Consider the following 27,020-nt stretch of genomic DNA (forward strand, 5'->3'; position numbering starts at 1 on the left):
TCTCGTCTGGAATGTGAAGTTATATTGTCTACGTCACGTAGGGGGAGAAAGAGCGAAACGAGTTATTTGCGAGACTCGCACAGATGTTCGATAGTATATTGGACTGTAAATTTTGATTTCTCGTTGCGAGGGTAAGAAGTAAACAATGGACGGTTTCTCCATTGCACCGTAGATAACGACCACGGAAGCAACTCACTGACATTTCCCTGCCCAACGGAAAACCGCGCAAAATCTTAGCACGTGAGTGTTTGCGAAATCGCTTTTTGAGAGCGGGTTATTTACTCAACACCGGCAGACGACACCATCCAATTTGTTCATATCTACGGAAGGTAGGTTCTCTGGGGCGGCGAAACACTCGCGCCTCTTCACTGTTCCTTCTCTTTTGAAGAGTCTCTTGCGGAAACATTCGTGGGCTTTTGACGTAAAGTTTCAACCCCGGGTTTTCAACTGTTAGTGTGTGAACATACCCACCTGGTGCAAAGGTACTGAGTATTTCACTGACCGCTTTCTTTGTTCGAGATGTTGACATTCAATGATCTTCAGTGAATGCACATCGTCGATCAGCTGAATTTGCTCATTGACAAGGACGGTTGGTGGGAGAGGGTTCTTATTACGCAAGGCCCCGGCGATAGCTGACGTTGATCCGGGGAATGTATGTGGATCCACGTTCTTTCGGCCGTAAAGTCTGGACCAACAAATTTGCTTACCTGCCTGTCGTGATCGGGTAAAGGTAATCTCGCTTGGTATGGACGGCTAAGGCTCTTCATCGCGCCAGAACTCATTTGGAAAACAAATTGGATCAGACCAGTAATCGGTTGTGACATTTTGTCATGTCACTTTTGTTTTCACTCGTGATATCGTGAACCGAGGCAGGAACATTATCAAACAGGACTGAATAAAAGTGAAGGGGCTGACTTTGAGTATAGCCTACCATCTCGTGGTAGCTCCCCACCTTTCCCCTCTAATTCTTTTCGACCGAGCTTCCTTCGAAGGTGGACGGTTGATAAAAAATCCATCATGGCGATTTCCCGATTTTTCATGATCATACAAGGGTTAACGGTGCGCTGTCTGTTTTGCATCGCTGCCATGATAAGCGTGTTTGGAGTGGTCACAGTCAAACACCAGCAGGCCTACTGGCTGCTACTAAACTTGTCTTTTTTGCTATTCCTCGAGGCAGCCATAACTTTCACACGGACAAAGACTGGGGAGTGGAAATGGTGAGTAAAGAAGAAGTGCGCTAATTGTCTTCTTAAGCTAATTTTATGTTTAAAAAGGCATTTTATTAACAAATAGGCCTATTTGTATCTATGCTGTTTGGTCAGTCGCCTTTCTTCCCCTGTCTATATTACACTAATTTATCGCAGTGTGTGTGGTCAATAAGTCAAGTATGATGTCATGTTCGTTGAGATTCGATGACAACATGAAATTATATCGAGTAAAGAGTTAAAAAAACATCTGTGATTCATCAACGAAATGTTTCCTTTCAAAGACACCCAAAATGTGCTTGTTTTGCGTTTTCCTCAGCATGAACACAGCATGTAAACTAAGGATAGCAGTATTGGCACTGATGAAAATAAACTTTGATAACAATAATAAGAACAACACTAGTATTTTCATACTTAGTACAAAAAGTTGTACTCACAATAATGATAAAAGTTATCAGTCTCAGAATTCAACGTGAATTTGAGATTTAAATTGTGTCAAGTTGTTCAAAACAAATTGATGCTGAAGAACATGCTTTTAAAAGTCAGCTATTGAAATGATAAAAGCACTAATTGATTTCGTCTCCTTTACTTTAAATTCCCCAAATTATAATACAAACTTTGCTTGGAGTCTAAACGCCTCAGGCGCGCCCCAAATTGAATACATCGTTTTCAGGCACGGAAGTAGGGCCAAAGAATGACCTGTCATACCAAACATTGCATACCTTGCCTATCAGATCACATTCTCCTTTCAGCATTGTTCAGACTATAATTGATCATTAATTGTCGTCTTCTCGTTTTCTTCTCCACCTTGCTTGCGTTCCTCAGTCAATAGGCCTACTATAGTTATTATGGCTAGTGTTCCGGCTTGCGATTCGTGATTTGCAGATGCCCCTCCTTGCTCGCTCTCTAAGGCTGCGTTCACATAGAAGTATACTATTCGGGTATTCGGGCTCGTTTTTCGAGGGCACGCGAATAGCTTGAATCGAACAATAGGATTTCCTCACACCGGTTCACATAGGAGGGCACTATTCGAAAGTACCGAATAGCTGCGAAAAGTATAGCAAAGTGGGAATCAAGCTTGTTCGATTTTCTTGCAGCGTATACCGTCTCTCGTTTATGAAATAATGACACTTTTGGTCTGGATTTGCCCTTTAGCAAAAATAAGCATGTAGACTGACATTCTGATGCAGTTTAGAAATTGTTAATAAGATTTGCTGGGATGTAGGAGGAAGAAATCCTCGCTGCATGGGATGGTGAGTTGACGGTGCGGGTGATGGTGTACTCGGTGCCCGAATAGCGAATAGCGAATAGCGAATAGCGAATACTTCTATGTGAACGCAGCCTAATGTCACCACTCGATGAGCAGATTTCTGTGCGTTCTTTCGGATGAGAAAAGAGCATCAATTGCCTTCGCAAGACTGCGATTCTCAACTTCTGTTTGTGCGCGTGTGAGTACGCGTTTAGTGTTTCTGAGTGTATTGCTTTTGTCTGATGTGTTAAACACGGCATTTGCATTAATTGAGGAATTACCGAAGAGAAAAGGAAAGGGGGAAAAAGGCTCTTACAACTGACAGTCATGATCAATGGCTTCAAAATGGGCAAAGTTTGTGACTTTGTCAGACACTCCTATCACTTGGGACATTCCATGCCCTTTCTGGTGTGACATTACGTCACAATAAAACCCCTATCACGTCTGAGGCTTTCCCTATTAAACCCCCACCATAACTTAAAATGTTCCAAGTACGGAGAACAAGCAGGAAAACCTGTATTAAACTTCTATTGTGTGTGTAAACACAAAAGTGATAGAATCTATAAGAGGCTTATAATTTCATCATTTGGTTTAAACTATGAATGAAAGCCCCTGCATTTAACTAATAAACGTATTTTTCTAACATGCATCTCGCACAGGTCGCTAACCTTTCTCGCAAAAATATACACTGCCAGACTCTTCAGTGAGAGAAAGAGAAGCACTTCACGAGAGAGATATACACTACCACCCACTGTCAGCTTTTTGTAATGTCGATGGGCCGATAAACATGCTGGAGTGGTTGAAAGTAGTCGTTGAACTTTGTGCTTGTATAACAGTCACAGTGTTATGTCGGAGACCAGCAAGAATAGACCAACTATGGAGCGTATAGCAAATAAAACATGATATTTGCTCACATCGTTGTCACTTGTAAGAGTGGGAGTATTATAACAATGTGTCGTGTTTAACAACTGCGTGGGTTTCAAGAGGACAATCTGATAATTTAAAAGGTGTCTTTTTGTTTGTTGCATCTTTGATGTCTGCGACAATATTTTCAAAAGGGCACAGAATTGGTTTTGTAGAAGTTCAGAGATTATTGATATAGTTGATCGGCAAATGGGCTGTATAACGTTCGACGGTACGAGGAACAAGTCCTGGCGGTATCCTTTTTGTGGAAGTCATTTTCGACAGTTTTTATCATGTGTGATTATCTGTTAAATTCCGATCCTTGCTTTCCCTCAAGAGGTGTAATTACGTCTTTTTTTTTATTCTGGTTTTATTTTGTGACAGGATAATCGATCTGCATAATGAGATGACAAATCATTCCATCGTACATTATTAGGAGATCTAGATAACCATAATTCAGGATTACCACGTATCGTGTAACTTTCACTCTATGTTCACTATGTGTCATGTGAACTTTTATTCATTTGTTGATTGATTTCTTTTCAGATTTTGTGTTTCTGTTTTTGTTTTTCATTTTCAAATTCAATGATTGAGTGAGAGTAGTGTTGCATTCGGGAAATTGTCTGTAAAAAAGATGGATTTTATTTGCTAAACCTTGACAATGACAAAATACAAAAGAAAATGCGTCGAAGAGCTCTGAAACAACAAGTCTTTGCAAGTCACAGAGTGACATGGCATCCAGCGTAAATCGAACAGCTTTGTAGCAACTCTGGCCATGGCATTCCTGTCATGAAAACTAGTGTTGTCCATGTTAGTTTTATAGCCTCTTTCTTACCGCCGTTGGTGACGTACGTAAGCAAAATCACGTCTCTGGCCGTGAATGAGCAAGAATTTCCATCGCTCGTTGCCGGATAAACGTAGCTCTTAAGACAAGTAGGGCAAATCATCAAAAACAAAAGTAGCATCCATGTGTCGTGCAATTACTGCACCCTCTTACACACACACACACACACACACACATACCCTGACACACACAACATGAGTTATGTTTCCTAAAATAGAGAAAATTTACGGTTCACACATCCACAGACAATTAACCGTCCGTCTTGCCTCGCTTCGAGCAGCACAAAATCGAAAAACAAGCATAACAAAAAGCAGATCTAGGTCGTCAGGCCTCTTCTAATAATGGCGACATTCCTAAGACATCAAAAAGACTGATTTCAGCCTTGTTTGTTTGTTTGTTTGTTTGTTTTCATTTCCATCTGACAAGATGGCTGGATATTGCCCATATTCAGCTGCACTATCTGGTCTTCCGTGTAGTCCGGTTGTATGTATTTGGGACGGACCGTGCACTTCACCGGGCTATACACCCTGCTCTTTGCGATGAATGAGTGAAGCGGGATCTTTTATGTTAGTTGGTTGTAAATCTCTCACACACCCGTACGGGACCTCCATTAGTATGTCCAAGGAGGTTGTCAAATCCGAGGGACAGGACAAATATGGTAGCGATCCTTGTTTCATGGAAGAGCGAAAAATACTCTTAGATGAATTATTCATGGAGAACGTGATAATTGCCGATACAATATCAATAGTTACATAATCATATGAGTAGATATATTGATATAGAGATAGATACAGATAGGAGAGAGAGAGAAAATTTGAATTTGTACTATTTTGGCTTTCTTTTTTTTCATTTCACTTTGTAAATCGACTGTCAAAAGTCACACAATAAAATGCCTACAAATATATCAAAGTAATGATGTATTATGACAATGAATTCAGCGTGGATATATGTTAATTCATTTGATCAGCACTTAAGCTGCGATGAAAAAACAAAGTTCATGCTGCTGTGCAATTGAAGGCAGGGGATTCAAGTACAGAACTGTTACCCTCAAATGGTCTCAACGAATCTGATAGAAGTGAGAAGTCCATTACATGCACACCACATCGGAGTCACATGTTTTCTCATGGTGTTTGTGGTGGCTACACATCAATGTGTCCTTCGGATCTTTGCCGCTACACACACACTACAAGAGCGCCAGAGGTCATTACGTATAGGTGTTTCTTCTATACCCGTCAGAAAGCGACGGATTCTGCTCCCATACACATGTCATTGTCAATGTTCACATCGCTTGTCCGCATCCAGAGTTAATGTAGACGCGTCCGCACTATGGATCTTGGTTGCACAATGAGCCAGTTCGGAGATAGCTTATGTGCACATGGGCACAAATAGCCTCTCCCTTTTCGGTGCCAGGTAAAAATGTCAGAGGTAAAAATGTCAGAAGTAAACATGTCAGAAGTAAAAATGTCAGAAGTAAAAATTTCAGAGGTAAATATGTTAGAGGTAAAAATGTCAGAAGTAAAAATGTCAGAGGTAAAAATGTCAGAGGTAAAAATGTCAGAGGTAAAAATGTCAGAAGTAAAAATGTCAGAAGTAAAAATGTCAGAAGTAAAAATTTCAGAGGTAAATATGTCAGAGGTAAAAATGTCAGAAGTAAAAATGTCAGAGGTAAAAATGTCAGAGGTAAAGATGTCAGAGGTAAAAATGTCAGAGGTAAAAATGTCAGAGGTAAAAATGTCAGAGGTAAAAATACCTCTGACATTTTTACCTCTGACATTTTTACCTCTGACATTTTTACTTCTGACATTTTTTACCTCTGACATTATTACACCGAACCCTTTTTTTTCAGTTGGTTAGGCACTTTTCTCGATTCGGTCAAAGCGACATAATGCACCAGCTTGCCCAACATAGCATTTTATGGAACTCGTATTCAAACAAAGAATGAACCTGCGTTAGATCAAGTGACCAGAATGGTTCCTCAATCAACACTTTGGGAAGCATCCATTTCATTGTGCTGTATTGAATGCATTAACAAACTTTTTCTGTTAACATTGCCAAATACCAGGCTTGCTGTCAAGTGGATTTACTGGCAGGCACCATTTATAGTGATTACATGAATAATCATAACATCACAGCTGGTTATCTCAGTGAATTTAAAAATCAACCTGTCTCTTAGTACCAATGACCTTTATCTGCTCATGCGCAGTGGGAACCCCGAACCAACTTTCAAGATCAGTCCATCACCTTCCTATCTCCCCTCGCGCGTGCACACACAAGTGAATGTATCCATATTCTATGATGTATATGAATACAATGTGACAAACGCTGTTTTGTGTTCTTTGTGTACTGACACTCAGCCTGCATTCTTGCTAAAAAAAAAGAGGAAAAAAAAGAAATCTAACTTTACCTAGTAGTTTATGCTTCATGCATCATACTCTTCCACTACAAATTTTAAAGAACGTACTCACGAAGCAGTTGACAAAGACCACTGCATAGGATATACGTATACTATCTGTAAAGTTTTAAAATGGCTCAAGGCACCAAATAACAGAATCTCTGAAATCGTGAGGTTTCTGGCAATTTCAGGTAAATACAAAAATCAGCACTGCATTTCACTTGCAAACATGCAACCAGACCAGTAGTATGAGTGAAGAATATAACAGCGAGCGTCAACCTGTATCATCCAACCTATCAGTGGCAGATGATGCAACTGAGCAATTTCATTTTGTGATTTTATGACTTTGTGATTGCTGGTGCCCAAAGGGTGATAGGTTTAAAGGCGTATTGTACACACATAATGTCGTATAGGCTACATATTAATCAGCAAAACAAGATCACAAGCTCGAAAATGAGATTTAATATTACGTCACCAAAAGAGTTTTGAAATACAGCGGTCAGTGTAATCCGCACATTGCACTCATCATTCTTAAGCGTCAAAGGAGCTATGTCCCAACAGGTGATATTATACATTTGTTCACTTCAAAGGCCAAGTTGTGCTCTTATTCCATCAAACAAACGCCTGTTGCTAATTGGTAGCGAATTATACATCGTGTGAGCATACGGCAGACCATAGTAGATTGGACAGCAGTGTTATGACGACGTGTCATAATGTATGGATCAACGCTCGTCTTGTTTATTCGCGTAGGAACACTGCGTGAAGGTGTTAACGGAGGAGTCTTGTTAATTCGAGCATTGCACACTGACGGGAATGGATGTCGAAGTCACAACCGGGTGTGACCCTTTGGCTATAATAAGAACATAATAACCTTACATAGAATAATGGGAAAGTACCCATTTAGGGCTTCACACTCTCTTGAGACAACGGACTGTATACGTACCCCGGGCAGACCCCCACACATTATTCGGGCGTAAAAGTTGAGTCAACGAAGTTTATCGCGGTAATTGCTAAATTTGCTCTTAATGTTCTACCGACCATCTTTCTGCTAGGTTGCACTGGACTGAAAAATTTGCACAGCACATCGGAAACTGAGTACTAAGTTCAGATGCTCTGTCTGACACCTCCTCCTTCACAAGCGTGTACATTGAGATGTATGTTGTCACGCTTGGATGAAGAGTCTACACTCATAGAGGAGAAAAAAGTGAAGGGCACTTGGCATACAGACAACAAACAAGGGTAACATGGAATGAGCCGAAGAAAACATGATTTAAAAAAAAAACATGTCAGAGAAGAGAAATATATAGATAGATAAAGTGAGAGATATAGAAGAGGAAGCAGAAGGAGAAGGAATATGAGGAGACTAGTAAGTGGCGAAAATATTCACCCCCCAAAAAAAATCTCAGTTCAGAAAGGCCGACGCTTCGTCGGAGACGAAAACGAATGGGGTAAGCGAGAAGAGAGCGGGAAATTCGCCGCCAAAATCACAACGCTCCTCCTCACCCATCGTCTGCAGTCCGCAGGGACCCCGTAACAAATTGAACGATCGCACGCCGCCTATGAGCGGGATAAAAATCGACCGAATTTGCCGCCCAATCCCACTTCAGAGTTTCTGGTTGGCTGAACACCTTTCCTCGATTATCTCCGATATATACTTCACTCTGTGTCTGCAGCGCATTTTTCATCGCGCGCATTTCATACTCGCGAGGGAAACAACGGCTCTATGCCTGGATGAAAAACAAACAATGACGCACGGATGATGACCTCGCATCTTCCCCGGACAGCAAACGAGCAAGTCGTGACGCCCGAAGACCACTACTTATTAGCAATGGCAATTATGAGACGTTTGACTTGACGACCATTCATTGTAGGGTGGCAAGTACAAATGACATACAGGAAGGAAGAAGGTGATGGGGAAGTGTGCGTGTGTTGGGGGGGGGGGGGGCATTTTTCCTGAGCATATAATTTCACTCTCAGACCGTCATCTTTCATTTGACTTCTGCTGATAACCCTATATAGACCATACCCAGTCAATATTTGTAATATCAGCATCCCATCACTTAGATTCATAATCATCTATTTTGCATGGAAGCCGCCAGGGCTATTATGCAAACATTGACACGATATAAAGAGTGAGATTAAAGTGTTGTTCAAGAGCGGAACTAGTTAAATGTTTGATGGTGAGAAATTGTGTGACGATATTATCAATGTTCGTCAAGCTTTGGCGTGGGCAAGTATTGTCCTTTAAACATGAGAGCCTTCAACATAGGGATCCTGCGGTGAAATCAGTTTGCTGATGTGTGAAATGTCAATTTATGTGGTAAACGTATCGTTTCATTCAATTTACTGTGGCGTCAGTGATGAACTAATGCATTAAATTCATTTCATCAGGGTAACTGAAAAGCGCCCTAAGAATTCCAGGAACCCAGAAAAGGTCAAGGAATACTTCCCTTAGCCTTTGCCTAAAGTATTGATACCTAAAAATTAAAGATGGCATTTGCTGTCATGATGCCTACTGCCATTTTCAGACAAATTATATGGTAGAGATAACCTGAAGAAGATCTATACATAACATGAAACATATCGTGTGTGTGTGTGTGTGTGTGTGTGTGTGTGTGTGTGTGTGTTAGTTATATGGTATATAACAAGAGAATAGTGACACATAATTATATTGTTAATGATGACGATGATGAAATAATGACGATTGTGCTGAAAATAATTGGAATGATAACGAATAACATTTATACAGGGCTTAAGATTGGCATGTCTAAGCGCATTGATACAGTACAGAAAAGTTGAATCAACACACAGAACATTGTGGTATGTATATATAGCAAAGGAGAAAAAGACGTAAGGAACAGTGGCGTTATATATGATTGCAGTGACGATATTAACGCTGTAAACTGCCAATGGAGGTCAATGACGCTGATGTAAGCAGGAGAGATGACCAGTCCTTCCTCCATTCTCTTTATGTTAAAGGTGATGGACAAGGACGAGCAGAACATAATGCAGAGGCCCTAAAATCTCCATTCTACTCACACACACATCAATTCACGGATGGCAACACATTGTCAAGGGGCTGAATAACGATATGCCAAAACGCTCTTTGTGCATCCTATACAGCTTAATTACATTACGTGGCCTTCGCTCGAGAAGGCAAACGCCTTATGCGCATCCACGCACTTTGTTGCCGTAGTTGATATTTTTCGAATGATTCGCCCTTCCGGGTACGAATACGTTCAGGGGCACGCCACACACATGTTGCGGATACGACTGTACCAAGTTTAATGGCTAGTTAAAAATGCTATACATCAGTAGAGTGTACAAGAAAATTGTCAAAATCATTTACTCGTATGGTGTCTCCTTTACAGGACACATTAAATAAGATGTGCTCTGTATGTTTAAATGATAGTGATATTTGAATCATAAGCGTACATAACATTTTCTTAACGTAAAACATCTTAGTCTGAGTGTTTCCCGGCTTAGATTCTGTAAACATACCTTAACCGAAAAAGTTTTGTATGAATCATATTGGCCACAAGCATGAATATTTGCTCAAAATACGTGCTCAAAATCTGTAAATGGTCTATATGAGTATATGACCTTCTGCATCACAACCCCCAGGATTCTGAAAGAGCTGAATCTAAGATTTAAATTGACATATATTTCGATACAAATGGACTTTCAAACCCAGCTAAACAATGAAAAGAAAGTACACACTCCGCAGGAAAAATGTGTACTGATAAAAGAGGTTTTGAAGTTTAGGTTCTAGTCAAGTTCGCAATTCCACCCAGTTGTGCTCTTTGCAATGAATAGAACAAAAAATAAAATGTAAAACACCATGGCAACCATTATTACGGGATTATTAAATCAAACTGAAAGTTTGCATATCATCAAGTACATTATATTCATGACCGATACTAACTTCCAACGCAATAGCATCATCCTTTCCAAAGTTATTAGAGTTGAAAGTGAAAAATTTGTGAAGGGTTTCTAATGCTCCGCATCCATAAATCAGAGAAACCCTATACGTCAGACCGAAACAAAGTGTCCTAGGAAAAAAATGACAATAGAGACAATCTATTTCAGATTTATTTCAGATCTATTTCAGATATTCCTGCTTGATTGGAACATTTTGGTATTCTTTTATTTTTTTTTATGCTCATATTGAATTCAATAACCGAATCCAGCATTTTACATTCCCATAGACATATTTCGTCACCAGCGCTTTGTTTCTGCGTTATATATTTCTCTATTGAACAGACTATCTATATGCGTGTTCTTCACCTACAACTTTTTAAAGAAAGCATCACAAAGAAACAAACTACTTCGAGTTTGCGGCATTGATTGTTGTAGCAGTCCAGTGACCTACGCCGCCGCTAAACAGAGGTGTATGATGACTGCGATACCTGTCCTACACAGGTGCGATATCATTCATGCACCCATCTCACCGTGTTTGTTCTAATTAGACATAAATCGATGCCCTCTACTGGTCTCTACATGGTCGAGTATATCAGCTTAGCTCAGATAACATGACAAGATTAGATCTACAGTGTAACATCCGGACACTCGCTCGGAAATGTCACCATTCAGGTAATCCATTCTATCATCGGATACTTCGCCCGGTGCTTCATAGAATCACTTAAAGTAAAAAGCCACTCTATCCTTAAATTGACTTTTCTTATAACATGAAGAGTCAAATCAAAGTAAACACTACCGTAGAAGTTTCATTTAAATCAGATGTGACATAGGAGAAACTATTTGTTATATAACAAAACGTAACCACCACATACAACAAAACGACCTATCAAAGTCGCAATGGGACTTTTCACGTAAACAGCTGAATTAGCCGGGTTGGGGTGGAGAAGTCAATTTTTTGTTTTAGGTATTTTCTGAAAGTCCATTTATCGATCTACTACCTGACAAAATTTTTAGGGTCTAATGTTTACTAGAAATACCAAATTGAAACGAATTAATAAAACACACTCAAATAATTTATTGCACTCGTCGACTTAACTTCATTTGAAAGTTTGGGACTAAAGAATACGAGGAAGAGAAAGAAGAAAGTGTTATTTTAGAAATGACATCAGGCGTGTTATCAAAATTTGCTTTCCATGACTAAGCATTACGTAATATAGTTAATTACTGCAGAGGAGATGGAGCGTGTTATAAAAGGGGCGGAGCCTTCGTTTCTGATCGTAGTCATGGAGAAAGCATGCTTTTTCTTAAGTCATGTTTGTCTTTATTTGTATAACACTGTACATGTCACTGCTGCCGTTTTAGAAATAAATCGGCACATTTTTACCGTTTCTGTCTTGCTTACGGATGGAAGTTTACATTTTTTTTAAAGATATCACCTTTGAGAGACGAGAATGAACAGAAAAAAAACGTGCACGGTATTCGCATAGATATTTGTTTTTCCCTTTAAGTCCCTTCTAATTGGTTACCAGTGCAAAACAGCCTGAATGAAGATTAGCCGTTTCTAATCTTACAGATGATACGTTATCATGATTATTCTTGAGATCGTTGTACGTGAACCTGTAAAAACTTCTTGATCTAGTAGCTGTGAAGGATTGAGTGTATTTCGCTCGCAGAGCAACTATCACTTATTTTTCTCTATTTTGCTCTGATCTTCACTAGCTCTCCCTAGAAGAGAAAACAGTGTCTTGGCGTATGTGCTGCCAATTTGCGAAATTGATTTGCCGAGCACTGATGCATTGGTTAATGAAAAATCGCGTTTATCGTGCTCGTGTTTTTTTTTTTTGGGTTTTTTATGTCAGTATATCCGGAGCTGTACTGGAGGATTTTGGCTCCTTCGTTTATTATCTCATCCTCGCTCTGATTCGCATCATCTGACACCTCATGATATAATGTGTCTTGTCTTTTAGTTAAGCTCTTTTTTTTTTATCTCTCCCTCTCTCACACACACCACACTCAGTCTTTCCTATCCCGACTTCGCAGCAAAAGGATTGATTAAATGAATTCACAAGGGTGTTCCTAAATTCATCAGATAAACGTAAGGCGTGTGTGGCGTGCGAAGCAATGCTTTCGCGTAAGTGGATGTAGATGGACCGGGGAGAAATAGAGGGGAGCGAGAAAGATAGATGAGGCAAAGAAAACAGACAGACAGACCAACGGGGGGGGGGGGGGGGGGGGAGGAGGGGGAGGAAAGTAGATAGTAAGAGAAAGAGAGAGGCAGAGAGACCGAGAGGGGGAGGGAGAGAAAGAGGGAGAGAGAGGGAGTTACAGATGAGACAATCGGAGAGCTTGGGACGTGATAGTTTCTGACTTTACACGAAGGTGAGGTGGAAATCGACTTCAGGCACGATCCTTTTTTATAATTCATCATGTAACTCGCGTGTGCGCGCGTTCAGGCCCATGCAGGTAGTCAATCAGGTCCTGTCGATCACATCGATAGCACGATACATCCAGATAACGATAATTGACACAGTGATGCATCGACGGACCTTGTCCGGTAATACACGTAACTTTTGCACTCAAACAAACTCAAATACTCTCTTTTAGTATTGCGTGGATTGCTTGTAAGTGATGACGAGAAATTTACCCCCCCCCCCCAAAAAAAAAAAAAAAAAAAAAAAGTGGTCCATCTATGAACATCAAAAAGTTCCTTTTTGTTTGTGAATCATGCATGCCTGCTGGTCCTAAATGGGAAAATTATCGTACTCTTTATACTGGATATTCACTTACACGTTATGTATCTAAGATCAGGTCAACCAATGCGGGTTTTTTTTTTCTCAGTGCTACCCAGCTTTTATAATGCGTACTTATAACAGATATTGATATAAGACTTACGTTATCTAAACGTCCAGTTATTAGCATCATTTACTTTCCATTCCTCACCACTACTATAGTTCTTTTGTTTGACCATAGAAGTCCAATATACGGTGCACTGGCGGATCCAGGCAGGGGTGCACAGGGCGCCCCCTCTATTTTTTGTTAAAACAAAATAAATTAAAAGAAAAAATGGGGTGGGGTGCGTGCGCCCCCTTTAATTTTGTAAAGGCACCCCCTCGTTACGTACTAGTAATTCCTGGATCCGCCCCTACGGTGTCAACCAAAGACATATTGTCAAACGAGAATAAAGAGTAAGCGTTTGTTTTTTTCAAATACTTTATTCTTGCTTTCTTCCTTTTCTGTGGCTCCTTTTTCTTCTTCTTCTAGATCCCCCCCCCCCCTCCGACTCTGTCTGTAGTTTTCTCCCTTCCTCTCACTTGAATAACTGACATATCTCACATCTCGGTCACATGACAGGGGTGGCATACCTCCTCACAGACCCGGACAGACTAACCCATCTCGTCTTCATCACATAACACCAGGGGTCTTAAGACTAACACACACACACAATAAACACACATACACCCTTACACACAGATACACATGCACACCCATACACACACACACGCACGCACACACACACACACACACACACACGCACACATATATATATATGTATATATATATATTCTCTAAAAGAAATCGAGTGAAAATATTCACTCTTAAAAGAGTGAATACAAAAAAGAGTGAATTTAGAGTGAAATTGGAGTGAATTTTGAGTGAAAATGTTAATTTTCACTCATTTTAGAGTGACCTCAGGGATCACTCCAAAATCTTTGAGTCGTCCCTGAGGTGAATGAGTGAAAATGAACATTTTCACTCAAAATTCACTCCAATTTCACTCTTTTTTGTATTCACTCTTTTAAGAGTGAATATTTTCACTCGATTTTTTTAGAGAGTATATATATATATATATATATATATATATATATATATATATATATATATATATTATATATATATGTATGTATATATTTTATATTATGATTCACTATTGTGTTTCTCTCAGTGCACTGTCTGATGAGTAATGATATATAAATGATCATGACTTTGAAAATGTATTGAGTTCTTAGAACTTCAAAACCAAACTGCTCTTCAGGTATCATTTCGAAAAAGAAAAAAAGATACTGTGGAGCTGTAGAAGTATTTTTAAGTGATGCCAGAAGTGCTCTAGGCCAACATTTATCATCATATATATAGTTCATTGATCTTTGGCATTTACTGGTTACATGCTATTAGTTCAATTTCATCTTTTGTTCGGTATCCGTCCCCTTAACCTTAGAACCTGTTGCCTGCTTGTTGTAGCAACAACAAGCAGGCAACACCAACGGCAAGATACATCCTGTGTTTTATATCCCCCTGCATGGATTGTATTTGCATTAAGATTGTCTTATTGTATTTCGTCCCCTGTGTGCCTTGCTTATGTGAGGACACCAAAAGGATCATTCTCACCGTCGAGTATTTCGTTGCACGTTCTTGACACCCCCCCCCCCCACACACACACATACACGCACACACATAATACATAATATCAAGACAGAGAAATTATTCTTGTTTGTTTTCTAACGACACTGTCTTCTCATTGTCGAAGATAAACGACACTGATAAAAAAAGGAAGAAAAGGAAACAAATTCCTCGGTTGATATGCACTTTTCGTTTTCACAAGCAAGGAGCAGTCAGACAACTTTTGTTCCATTCATCTCGGGGGACATCTCCGTGATCTACCCGGAACAAACACACTCGAGACCCGCCAGCGATATCAGTGGAAACCTGGGAGATGTTTGCGATACCGAGTGATAAATATTTGCAACAATAATTGATCGGTTGTCGGTGAGAAGGAGATCCGTAGCAACCGTTCTGGATAAAGTCGTGAGCTGGAATAACAAAGCTAGGTCCTTATGAAGTTTGGTAAGCCCTCTCTGGTTTCCCGCCATGGGCTTTGGAAACAATAAATGATGTTCATGTAGTTTTTATGGCTCAATATTTACAGAGTCTGATCTCAGTACATTTGGATAGTTATTGATAGATGATAATAACAGTCAGTCTATGCATGAAGACTCATAAATGCTTGTGGATGAATCTGTGGCGCCAATGACGTATAAAAGAAGAGAAAAAAAGGCGGTACAAACTCACTGTCATAATCAGCACATTAAAGTCAGGCTCATCGATAAAAAGCAAACTAATAGTTGAAAACCTTCACTGCCCCTTTTATGCAACAGCTGCAAGGGTAGCACAATTTCGGCTTGCTCGTAATCTCTTATAGAATTTTAATCTTCACAGAAGTTTGAATTAGAGTATGCAATTTACATCGCATTATGAATCCCAAATCAAATTAATCTTTCCGTATTCAGTATCTTTGTTGCGTCTGACGTCGAGCAAATCAGATGATTGTCCAAAAAACTTTCCCCCAAAAGGACGGCGCACGTGGACGGCTTCTGGATAACGCTTGCGGCAGGATCCGGTCGGCAATGAGCCAAAGGACGAATTCGTGAGGGCCATGGGTCGCTGCCAAATGAACTGACCGATGATAACTGATGAAAGACAAGTATACGTGCCCACTCCATCTCCGCGTCCACTTTTCTGGAATCATGCCCCCCCTCTCTCTCTCTCTCTCTCTTTATATATATCTACATCTGCATCTCTCGCTCCTTGTCGAAGGCGAATATTGGCGATGGGCAAAAAAAGACGAGGGAAAATATTGTATCAATCATTTGAATCTAAAGTCGTGATCATCATTAGCGAAGCGACCACGAATTGGCGCGGTGTGCAGCAGGACCGCCTACACGGTGGAACACAAGAAGCGGCGTTGCCGAAGTGTGCATGGTAGCGGTCAGATACCGAAATTCAGCTGTATCTTTGGAATTTGTTAGATCACGAGATAAATTTTGTCTTTCATGTAACGTTTTATGAAAAAAACCCTCAAAAAATGGTACATAAGATAGTGAAAATCTTCGATTCGCGGAAATTAATTGTACCGTCATCTTGACATTAATATCCTAAAGTCTTATTATCCGACCAGTATTCTGAAATTGGTTTTGCTATTCATACAATATGATTTATTACCAAGCTCTGAATATGAGCGAGCTTTTCTATGAGTCACAGTTTCAATTTTCTTTATACCAAGTGAATCGGTCTGGCATCTTGTGGAAACCACATTTCGACTTCAAAGATTGAATTGACAAGGCAAGGAGTTATGACAAGGTATTCTACTAGAAGAGTCATGATTTAATGTTCGTCAATATCAATTTATGTTTCAACTGTTAATGTTAAGACAGTTTATGGAATACATCCGTGTGTACATCCTTGTGTACTTTGGATTTGATGTATGTTACTTTGACTTGATGTGGCACACCCAAAAGTAAAGTGTAGTATTTCATCAATTCCGACTCGTAAACATGTACATTATTGTTATCAACCACAATAAACCATATGGATGCATGTAAATCTAGAATCAATTCAAATTCTCTCTGTAAAAGATTTACTTTTTCATAAAACAAAAGATTTAACCATACGGTATTAAACAAACTTAGTCTAAATTCACAGTCTGTCTAGGACAGTTCTTAGAACACAGTGCTTAGACTGTTTATGATAAGTATGGTCATTGGATTTTAGTTCATAAAGTTCCACCAAAAATTTCATTTCAAAAGGCATGTGTTTTGTCGATAAAATTGCTTAGAACACAGTGTGTATAGTGAATATAAAACCTTAAATCAAAATCGTCACACTAATTGAAGCTTAAACACACACACACACACACACACACACACACACACTGCTATAGCCAATATTGCTATACAATAACGATTTCTTTGAGGAAGATGAAAATCAATCACCAGCCAACGAAAGAAAATCAAGAATTGAAAGGGGAAATTCGGGTACAAACTTGATACAAAATGTTCGTGATGTGTGGATGCTATTCAGGTAGCAGTATCGCCAACATAGAAACGGGATCTTCAAAAGAGCTATTCAAAAGCAACGCACCCATTCCACTCGACATTATTACCTGTTGGATCACAATCTTGATTTATAGCCCTAATTATTGAATGTCTGCGCCGTAGTCATTCACAAATTTATGTCATTGGCCATATGATCATATCAAGCAAGCCCGGGATTTGATATTACATCCTACCGGGACTGCTTCCAATACCGTTCTCCTCGTTTACATCCTTCCATTCCAAGGCTTACCAACGGAGCTCTTTGGCTGTTGTCAGGATATCCGAATGAAGTTTAAATTGCAATGCAAACACAGTGAAGAGCCTGCACGAGTGAACATGATTTATTACAGTTACTGCTAGGTAATTGGCGAAAAGGTCATATTTTTGAAACCTTTCTCACTGGGTTATTAGATAGTATATTGAGCAATCACAAATCTCCGTGCTTCTTTCTTAATGATAACAACTAATCATAATAATGATAACTATGATAATCATAAGAATAATAATAATCAGTTCTTAGAAGCGCATAATACCCTAAGTCTCTATGCGTGATATATATGAAACAAAGTCATATAAAAATTTCAATATTCATATCCCACCAAAAAAAAATCACCAGTTATCAAAAAGATGAGGTTTTAACAGAAAATTGAATTTATTGAAATCTGCACTACATCTAACTTTCATTGGGAATGTTGGGAGATTGTTCCATAATGCTGGTTATATGTTTCCAAAAGCCCTTTCACCAAATGTCTCGTATTTCACACTTATTTCAGAGAGGAAATTCTTTGACATTGGACGAAGATTACGATCGGGATGATATGGCTTGATGAGTTCACTGAGGCAGACAGGGGCATATCCATGATTTTGAATACAAGTGTCGGAACCTTAAACTTGATACGAGCCCATATCGACAACCGATGAAGACTATACACAAATGTAGAAGTTATGTGTTCAGATTTCCTTTCGCGTGAAACAAACCTTGCGGCTGAATTTCGTGTCCGTTGAAGCCCTTCGAGGTGGAATTGTTTCGTTCTGTCAGTCCGTCTATCTTTCTAAAGTTTGGTCTCAAGCAAACCTATACAATCCGTTTAAGATACTAATCAAGTTTCACCTGAAAATTTATCATAAATTATCAACGGTAATAGCAGGACCGCCTGGGAGAAAAAGCCCTCACCATGAACAGGTTACCGCTGGTCGAGAAGTAAAAGGCATTTTTTAATCATTATTTCATGGACATAAATATCGTCATTGTAAGAATAATCATTAGCATTATCAGGCATAAAGTGATGTGATATACACGTGTTAACCAAGAAACGAATCTTTCATAATATCTACGCGACTGTTAGACGATTATGATGATGATGATGATGATGACGATGGTTAGAGCAATTAGAACTGCTGAAATGCATGTAGCAAGTATTTCTAATTTAATTTTTTTCAATCGAAAATGTGCGATACAGTAGACCATGACGCTTCCTCTTGGAAAAAGAAGAAAAAAATGATTTTCTCGTTTCTTCTTTCCTTTAAATGAACGACCCTTTTCATTAAATAACAAATATTATGTTATGAGGCAACTTAGTAAGACATAAGAAATGACACTATGTTTATATCTACCGTAGATCGCTCCATTCAATTAGGATGGATGTGGCTTTATCACGCCTGTTTTAAACACAAATAGATAAGACAGTAGAGGAACAAAATAATCGTCAGAATTGCCAAATTCAGGAAAGCTTCTCCTGTTTTGGAACTACCGACTTTTTTTTTTTCATAACAAGAACAAGGTATGAAGAACACAACCCTCTTTTATAACTGAATCCCATTCGTATTGCAGAGCAGGATATTCTGACTCGTGCAAAAACTACGCATCTTTGAATGTTGGTATTTGAGCGCTTTCTTAGGTTCTTACTCCTTCTTAATGTTCGCTAATTAATGACTTTGTTAAGTATGGGCATCACGCTCACCAGCTGGTGAAAGCATTCAGTATATACAACCACATAAATCTGCGTGCACATTCATGCAATACACATAAACACGTATTCTCACACAAGTGCTCGGTCATTTATTTCCTAGCCGGTCGGTCTGTCTGTCTGTCTGTCTGTCTGTCTGTCTGTCTGTCTGTCTGTCTGTGTCTTTCTCTGGTTCCCTCTTTCCACTCTCTCTCATACACAAAAATATACACTTTATAGGGTATCTAGTTCTCAGATAGTTTTACATGGTAGTACTGGTTTTTGTTCGGCACAAGAAGCATCGAAATGTATTCCCTATAAAGCTATACCCTCCATGGCAAGCTTCGCCAGCGATATACACAGCAGGAGATGAAGTAAGACATTAATGTGCTTGTGTGCCATGTTTAATCGTAAGCAGGCCTTTCAGATTTTTTCCCCGCATGGTTTGATACATTTCCCCCAATTGCTCCAAGCGTTCCCAAGACATCTATACCCATCCAACTTTTTGGCTCCCACATTTATGCCAAGCCAGAAACTTGGCGTCAACATATTCGACAGATGCATGCCCTGAAGGAAAACTCCCCCACACTCCTTTGCGAGGTCTTCTCCCCTAACTAATCTGGGTCTAAATCTAGATCGACCAGAATTCATTCCAAGGACACCTTTTTGGATGACGTTTAAGCATGCAAGAACTTACTGTAATTCACCTCGCAAATAACATCTTCAACTAAGACGACGTTGGGCATGATAACAAATTCCATCAGGCTGAAGGGACTATAAGGCTACGATTGCAAACCCTTATACAACCATTTATGATAGACGGGATGAAAGTCCTGTGCTTTTATGAATTCAAAACTAGCACATCATTATGTACCTCTGGTTTCAAGTTCCAACACCACAAAATTGTCCTTACGTATAACCCTGTTATATCAATGGTAGTATGATTTTGCAAAAATTCTTCATGTTGATTAGTTACCTATTCCATTGAAATATTTAGTTCAGCTTTATTTCTGCATTCCATTTCCCGTCAAGTATAAAAAAAGTTAAAGGGATTGGTGGAGGTGAGGATTCAGCCTTTAACTTTTTTTTTGGAGAAATACTTAGAAACCGCTTTATGGAATGTTAAAGAGCATAAAATTCTAAGGGGCTTTCAAAGTTTATTCTCTGAAAATCAGTTTTGATATGGCCGAGATATCCACACAAAAAAAAAGCAAAACAAAGCAATAATAAAAGGTGGGTCCCACCTTCTATAGGGATTGCTTTGTTTTGGATATCTCAGCCATATCAAAACCAATTTTCATCGAATAAACATCGGAATCCTAGAGTTATATGCTCTCCCATATTTCATAAGAGGTTTCTCATTATCTTAATAAAAAAAAATCATCATAAAAAGCATTAGAAACCTGAAGACCCATCTCAACCGAAACTGTACCATCCCTTTAACAAAGTATTTGAATAATTAGCTTATTATATGAATTATGCACCAATATACGTCAATACATGTAATTCTATATATGTAATCATGTATGTAGGAAAATGTATAAAGTAAAGCTATAAAGCAATATCACATTTAGGTAAACCAGCAGAGCAAACGCTTCGGATAAAATTTTGATGTTGGTTAGAACTAACAATATGTGAACTTCTTGTCATGACAATATAATCTATGTTTGATAGAGTTAATGACTTTTTTTCCCTAAAGAAAGGGGACGTCATCATGATTATTATGATGATCCTATCGATCCTATCGTCCTCTTGTATAGGCACATCTATACTGCATATATTAAGGGCCCTTCAATGTAATTCCTGTTCATGTTCTACAATGTGGCCCAATATAAGATTGATAAAGGAATAAAGATAATGATAATACAAGACAGTGCATTCCATTTTTGTTTTCCATTTCTGAAAATGTAACATGAGTTATACTCATCGTCATTGGTGATATCTGATAGAGTAACTCTTTCAGTCCTTGGGAAGCTCGTTGACATACGCTGTCAATGGTATGTTAGGATATTGGTTCTAAAAAGGTTAAAGCGACACCTGTTAGAGATTTCATCCCTGTCTATTGATGCTACAACCTTCAATATCACACATTAAAAGACAATTTCAAAGTCAGTACACGTAAGTATGCAAGCAACCTTACGTGTGTGTGCTGTGAGTTTGTGTGTATGTGTGTGTAGGGAGGTGAGAGGCTCACCTCCCGGGTGTGTGCTTGTGTATGAGCCTGCGTATTAAAGGCATAATTTACCATTTGCAGATGAAACAAAAACCCAGCATTAGTGCTTTAAAATAGTTTAAAAATGTGAGTTAGGGATAGAAACAACCACTGTAAAAATTTTAATCCGTATAATCGATGTTAAGTACTGTTAAATACACAAAATGTGAACAATAGTCATAACAAAAATGTTTCCAGACTAAACCGTCTACGGTTATGGTTTATTGAGAAAAATAGTGACATCTCCCTTTTTAGGCTTTATTGCGAGAATTTTATTTGGTAGGATGTTTTGGGATACAACAGACCTACATGCATCAAATGCGATATCTTGAAAACTTTTTAAATCACTGCTCCCAAAGGTAAACAGAACCTTTAACGCTCGAGACACTGAAATGAAGTGCTTTGGAGAGCAGTACGGAAGAAGATCGAAATCTTCCGAATGAGATAAGATGGTGATGGAAGGAGGTGAGATTGATGAGGAAAAGAGAGCTGCTGTTAGGAGGAGTAAGGAGCAGTGAGTGAACATTATATCAAACATGAGTGTCAAAAGGAGCAGATTGCCTTTTCAGGAGGGGAAGTGTGGAAGTATGCACCTGAAAGTTGCTCAAATTGGCGACGGGACAACACCTTCATTTTCTTCTCTTTTTTTTTAGTCGATTGCTACTTGCTTCCTAAGTACCGCCTTGTCATGCCGCATATTGCATCCAGCTGTAATCCAGTCCATTCCCCGTCACACTTGGTGGAGAAGGTGGTATTTCATTTTTTTATTTGCCTTCAAGAGGCCAATATATCTCATCTTATCTCCCATGAGCCCGCCTTCCAGCGGAGGATATACGATAGGTCCCAGAAACATGTTCAATTAATGATCATGTTCGCACGCGAAGAAATTAATGGTCTAACGCTTCGTATCCTCCCTCTTAATGTCCAATACATGTCATGTTTTGTTTTATTTTTTATTGATTCTGTGTCATGAATATACAAGAAAAGCCATAATCCACCCATACATCATAGGTAGATAGAAATATAAAACAACAGCACATTTCTTGAAAATCTGTGTTATGAGAATATAACGACAGGGGGCGGAGTTTAGCCTCTTTTTGGATACTCCAATAAAAATTGTCATAAAGCATTCTTTGATAATTAGATATATATGTCTTTTTCTCACTAAACACAAATATATGCATAAACATACGTCTGTTTTGGTGATTCTATTTTAAACAAGATCATCCTGTGTTCACAGAAAGGGAATTTATCGTTGATGAAGATTTTGGCGCTGATGGCATTTTTCCAAGAAGGACAAAGACTAACATTGCATACATTTCATGGCAATGCCACTAACTAGACCAATTTTGCATACATTTTGCGACAATGCGACTGACTAGTCCCATGCTCTCAGGACGATGATGTTGCGGCGGAACGCCAACGATAAATGTATACAAAGACTCTCGAACGGATCTGTATACGCTAACAATCACAGTGACTGATATGAACTCCATAGCAACGGATGGTGTAGCGACCGAAGGATACTGCGCTGAGGAGTATCCGTTGGCTATAAATCGACTCAGACCACTCCGTTACCTCTTCGGAAATTTAATAAATCACTCATGTTGATGGGCGGGAGAGGGTTTTTTTTTTCTTTGTTTTCTTTCTTTTTGGAAAGGAAAGGGTTTTACTCTGGTTTGGCCCGCGTAATGTCAACCCCCCTTTTCTATATATCGGGCTTTTCCTTTTCATTACCCTCAATCATTGGCTTAAGTAAGTGCCGGCAGAATGATGGATGCAAGCTGTAAAGCTGTGCAGTCTTTTTATGTGTTGTTGTAGATGGATTTTTTTTTCTTATGTCCACGCATCAATCGTTGCCCCCGATCAAGACCTTTACCTTAAGTTACCTTACTGCGCATACATTAGCGTCATAGCACGCCATCGGCCAGTACTCTCGACAGGGGAGATCTCCGTGAGTCAATCCAAAAGCCTCTTTATGGACAACGGAGGGTTGGCGGTGGTCGTAATGGTGTGTTGCCGGTGGTCGTAAATGGTGGGTTGTCGGTTACCGTTATTGTGGGTGAATTGATGCGATTGAGCGAAGAAGAAGTGGGCGACCTCTAAGTGTTTTGATCCCGATGTGAAAGTGGTCGTGAGGAAAGTGACCCAAAAAGTTGTCATCGTGGCTTTTGAAATGTCCTTAAATTGTATTACTTTAGAGATAGCGATCACTTTAGGGTCACGATTGGATTGTGAGCTTACAAATTTAGCCTACCATACAGTTTCCACCTGGCAACAAAAAGAGTCCACGTGATAAAGGGTGAAAAGGAATGCAAAAGAATAGGTTCACTTTAACATCCTCAGATATCTCACTTCAGATCGCTTCAAAAGGCACATGATTTCACCTCACTCTAGCGTTGTGACTATAAGAGTGAAGTATATTCGAAATTGAGGTGGCGATCAGAGCAAGGTGCTCAACCGATCTGTGTGATATCGGATGGGCAGTCTTTTATCACGTCAGTATCAGTTAGTGTAGCCTTGATGGAAAGAGAAGAAAATTAATGTTTAAACAAAAAGTCAGGGAGAGCAGGTTTGAGCTACATTTTGAAACCTGCTATTGTGACGCTTATTTCCATCTTGAAACCATGATTTATGAATTTGTAATGGTTTAAGAATTAATAGCTACACCTTAAGGATGCCTACAAGACTTGGATTGGATTGGTCGTCATGATAAATTGATGATTTATCACTTTAAAGACATTTTGTTGACTATTTTTATCGTGAAAAGTGTTCAATATAGCAATTGTTTATACAAGGTGTATGATATACTACGTGTGTATACATACCTAACAAAATTGAGCTGTAACATGGTCAGATGGCCGTAGTTTCACGTTCGCTGATTTATTGTGCATGATGGCTGTAAGCATAGCGGACACTTGCCATTATTTCCTATATTAGTTTATTCAAGGAGTTCTATTTCAGCTGTATGAAAGCTCGCCTAAGACAAGATTTCGGATATCGCAGAACACTTCTAGAGGTCTTTTCGGCCATCAATGTTTCCCACCTATAGACCAATCTTCCTGTTTCGCTTTACTTTCCGGAAGCACATCAACAGTATTGCTTTCGCCCTTCGTTTCATTTCAATTTGTGACAAATCTGTGCATGGAGGTTAACATTTTCACGTTATTCCAGAGACTCTAGTTCTATAAACTCACGTACAGCTGGACCCTTCGTTGAACCCTTGAGTCACGATGGGTGTGATGAACAATAATGATAATAATAAACACCACCCACTCCATGTTCAATGTGACGATATCAAATACAATAAAGTCGCACAAACAAAACAAAAACGCTGAAGGTTTATTCAATATACTTAAAACATCAATCAGAATTTCAATCACAGCACATAAGAATCAGATTAATTAATCATGAAGTGGCCTCGCGAAGGCTCCAAGGGTTCGTACATATCAATATTGACTAATTTGTCGTGGTTGGCGTGAAGTAAGGAAAAAAAGCAAATTATCCTTGACATGATTATTGCATTTTTTTAGTTGTAACGATTTAGCAATGATGACCTGTTCATGGGTTATAGTTACAGAGTAATATATCGGAAAGGAATGTTTTTTTTTTGTGTGTGTGTTGTTGCTACAATTTTAATGTACATGCCAAAGTGCATATCAATGGGTAAACCAATTACACTGAATGTAGAAGACATGAATGTAACACGTGCATTTTTCGGGGGGGGGGGGGAGCAATATCATGTCAAACTCTAAACTGAACTGATTGAAATATACTTTTTGATCTTTTGATTTTAATGACATTTCTTTTATTCTGTTTCTTTAACTGTGCCTTTTATCTTTGCCAACTTGAATGCACTGTGGAATTTTCATTCAAGCTTCAGAATAGCATTTCTCTCACTCTCTCTCTATTTACCGCTCTGTTAGCTTATCTTCATTCCATGCCAAAATGAAAAGCGATGGCTGGTAAATGATGTAAAGGGAGGGGAGATAATATAGAGGTGAGTGAGTGTGTGTGTGTGTGTGTGCGTGTGTATGTGTGTGTGTGTGTGTAAGAGTGATAGAGAGAGAGGGTGAGAGAGAGAGGTCAGTGGGTGAAGGAGCGGGGACGGAATCCTGACAGACATCAATATAATGTGATCTTCCGAATTCATTCAGTCTCATTTGATAACGATTAGAGCAAGGCAGTGGCCGATTACAAACGGCAGCTTCGTCATTCCAGTTCCCAGTTAGAATGATGAACGGGGGCGGGGGAAGGGGGGGGGGGGGTGGGGTGGCACTGCCTGAGTAGAACATAAAGGTTATTCACTCGTGACGTCACAAAAAAGGATTTTGACCTTTTTGATATCCACCATTCCAACGTCAATCGATGTTAGCAGGGGTCCCATGTTACCGAGAATCTACAGTAACTATTGTGACTGAAACAAGAACTGCAACCAGCCAATAACCAATGGACTCCGAGCATTTTTTGTTATTGCTGTATATATCTGCATTCTATAAAGAGATGAAGGTATTTTATCATATCATCATTAGATTAAAGTTTTTGATGAGGTTTATAATCAGCATTCTCTACATACACAGTGCTATACATAGAGATACGGTTTTGTATTTCCAATTTCTGTGTACATGGTATATGTGACCGGTATTATTTATTCATGCAATGTTTTTGTCAGTATGCTATTTATTTTCTTTTTTTCAGTGGAAGGGGAATTTCTGTAATTTTATCAGACAATTGAAAATCTTCAATCTTGAAACTTGATTATAAGAAAACTGTGATAATACCAGAAATATTATAGGTTATCAAATCTTCTGTGGTAAGTCAACTTGTCCGTTAAGATTGGCAAGGATCCAACTATGTATCGAGAAATACGCCAAACAGTTTGCTCAAATTAAACTTCATAATGATGCACCTTGCTCACACCATTCTTTCATAAATCCTGCATTGATAGTATTAGTTGAATTTGATGTCACAATAATTAAAGAATATTCATTTCAAAGAAATATTACATTTAAAAACCGCAAGCGCTGGGTGTCAATGCCTGCATATAAATCAACTTATCCTATCGAAATGAAAGAATGTCATATCAATGACTCTTCCCCACACCCCCCCCCCAAAAAAAAAAAAAAGAATGAAATGACATTTGAAAGACTTGGGCGACCTATGCAAGACAGATTTGTTAGCCAATTAGTCGGCCACCTCCTCTCATGCCTGTCGAATATTTTTCATTCCTGAATTGTGATTTGATTAGATACTCACACTCTTTATACTTATATAAGATAATTGGCATTTCAAAGATCTATGCCAAAAGACTTCCCTCTTTAATATTTTCTGTCGTTTTATCATTCTTCATAATGTGTTTCTCCGAACGAGGTGGAAAAGCAAGAGAAAGAGAGAGAGAGAGAGAGAGAGAAAGATAAAAGCTATGACTGTCAAGAAGATCAACGACAAATAACGCAAAACAGGCTGAATACTCAGTATT

General features: G+C 39.1%; 1 protein-coding gene across 1 annotated transcript in view; it reads left to right on the forward strand.

Moving 5' to 3' along the window:
* Positions 1 to 643: 643 nt before the first annotated feature.
* LOC139719943 (transmembrane protein 26-like) overlaps positions 644 to 27,020 on the forward strand; it is a 42,609-nt gene continuing 16,232 nt past the window's right edge. The window contains exon 1 of the mRNA XM_071631323.1: positions 644 to 1,217. Coding sequence (XP_071487424.1) covers positions 1,018 to 1,217 — 200 coding nt within the window. The 5' untranslated portion in view covers positions 644 to 1,017. The remainder of the gene's footprint in view (positions 1,218 to 27,020) is intronic.

Source organism: Diadema antillarum, unplaced genomic scaffold (assembly GCF_040938485.1).
Source record: "Diadema antillarum isolate AM-2024a unplaced genomic scaffold, OU_Dant_1.0 scf00000117, whole genome shotgun sequence".
Classification (NCBI taxonomy): domain Eukaryota; kingdom Metazoa; phylum Echinodermata; class Echinoidea; order Diadematoida; family Diadematidae; genus Diadema; species Diadema antillarum.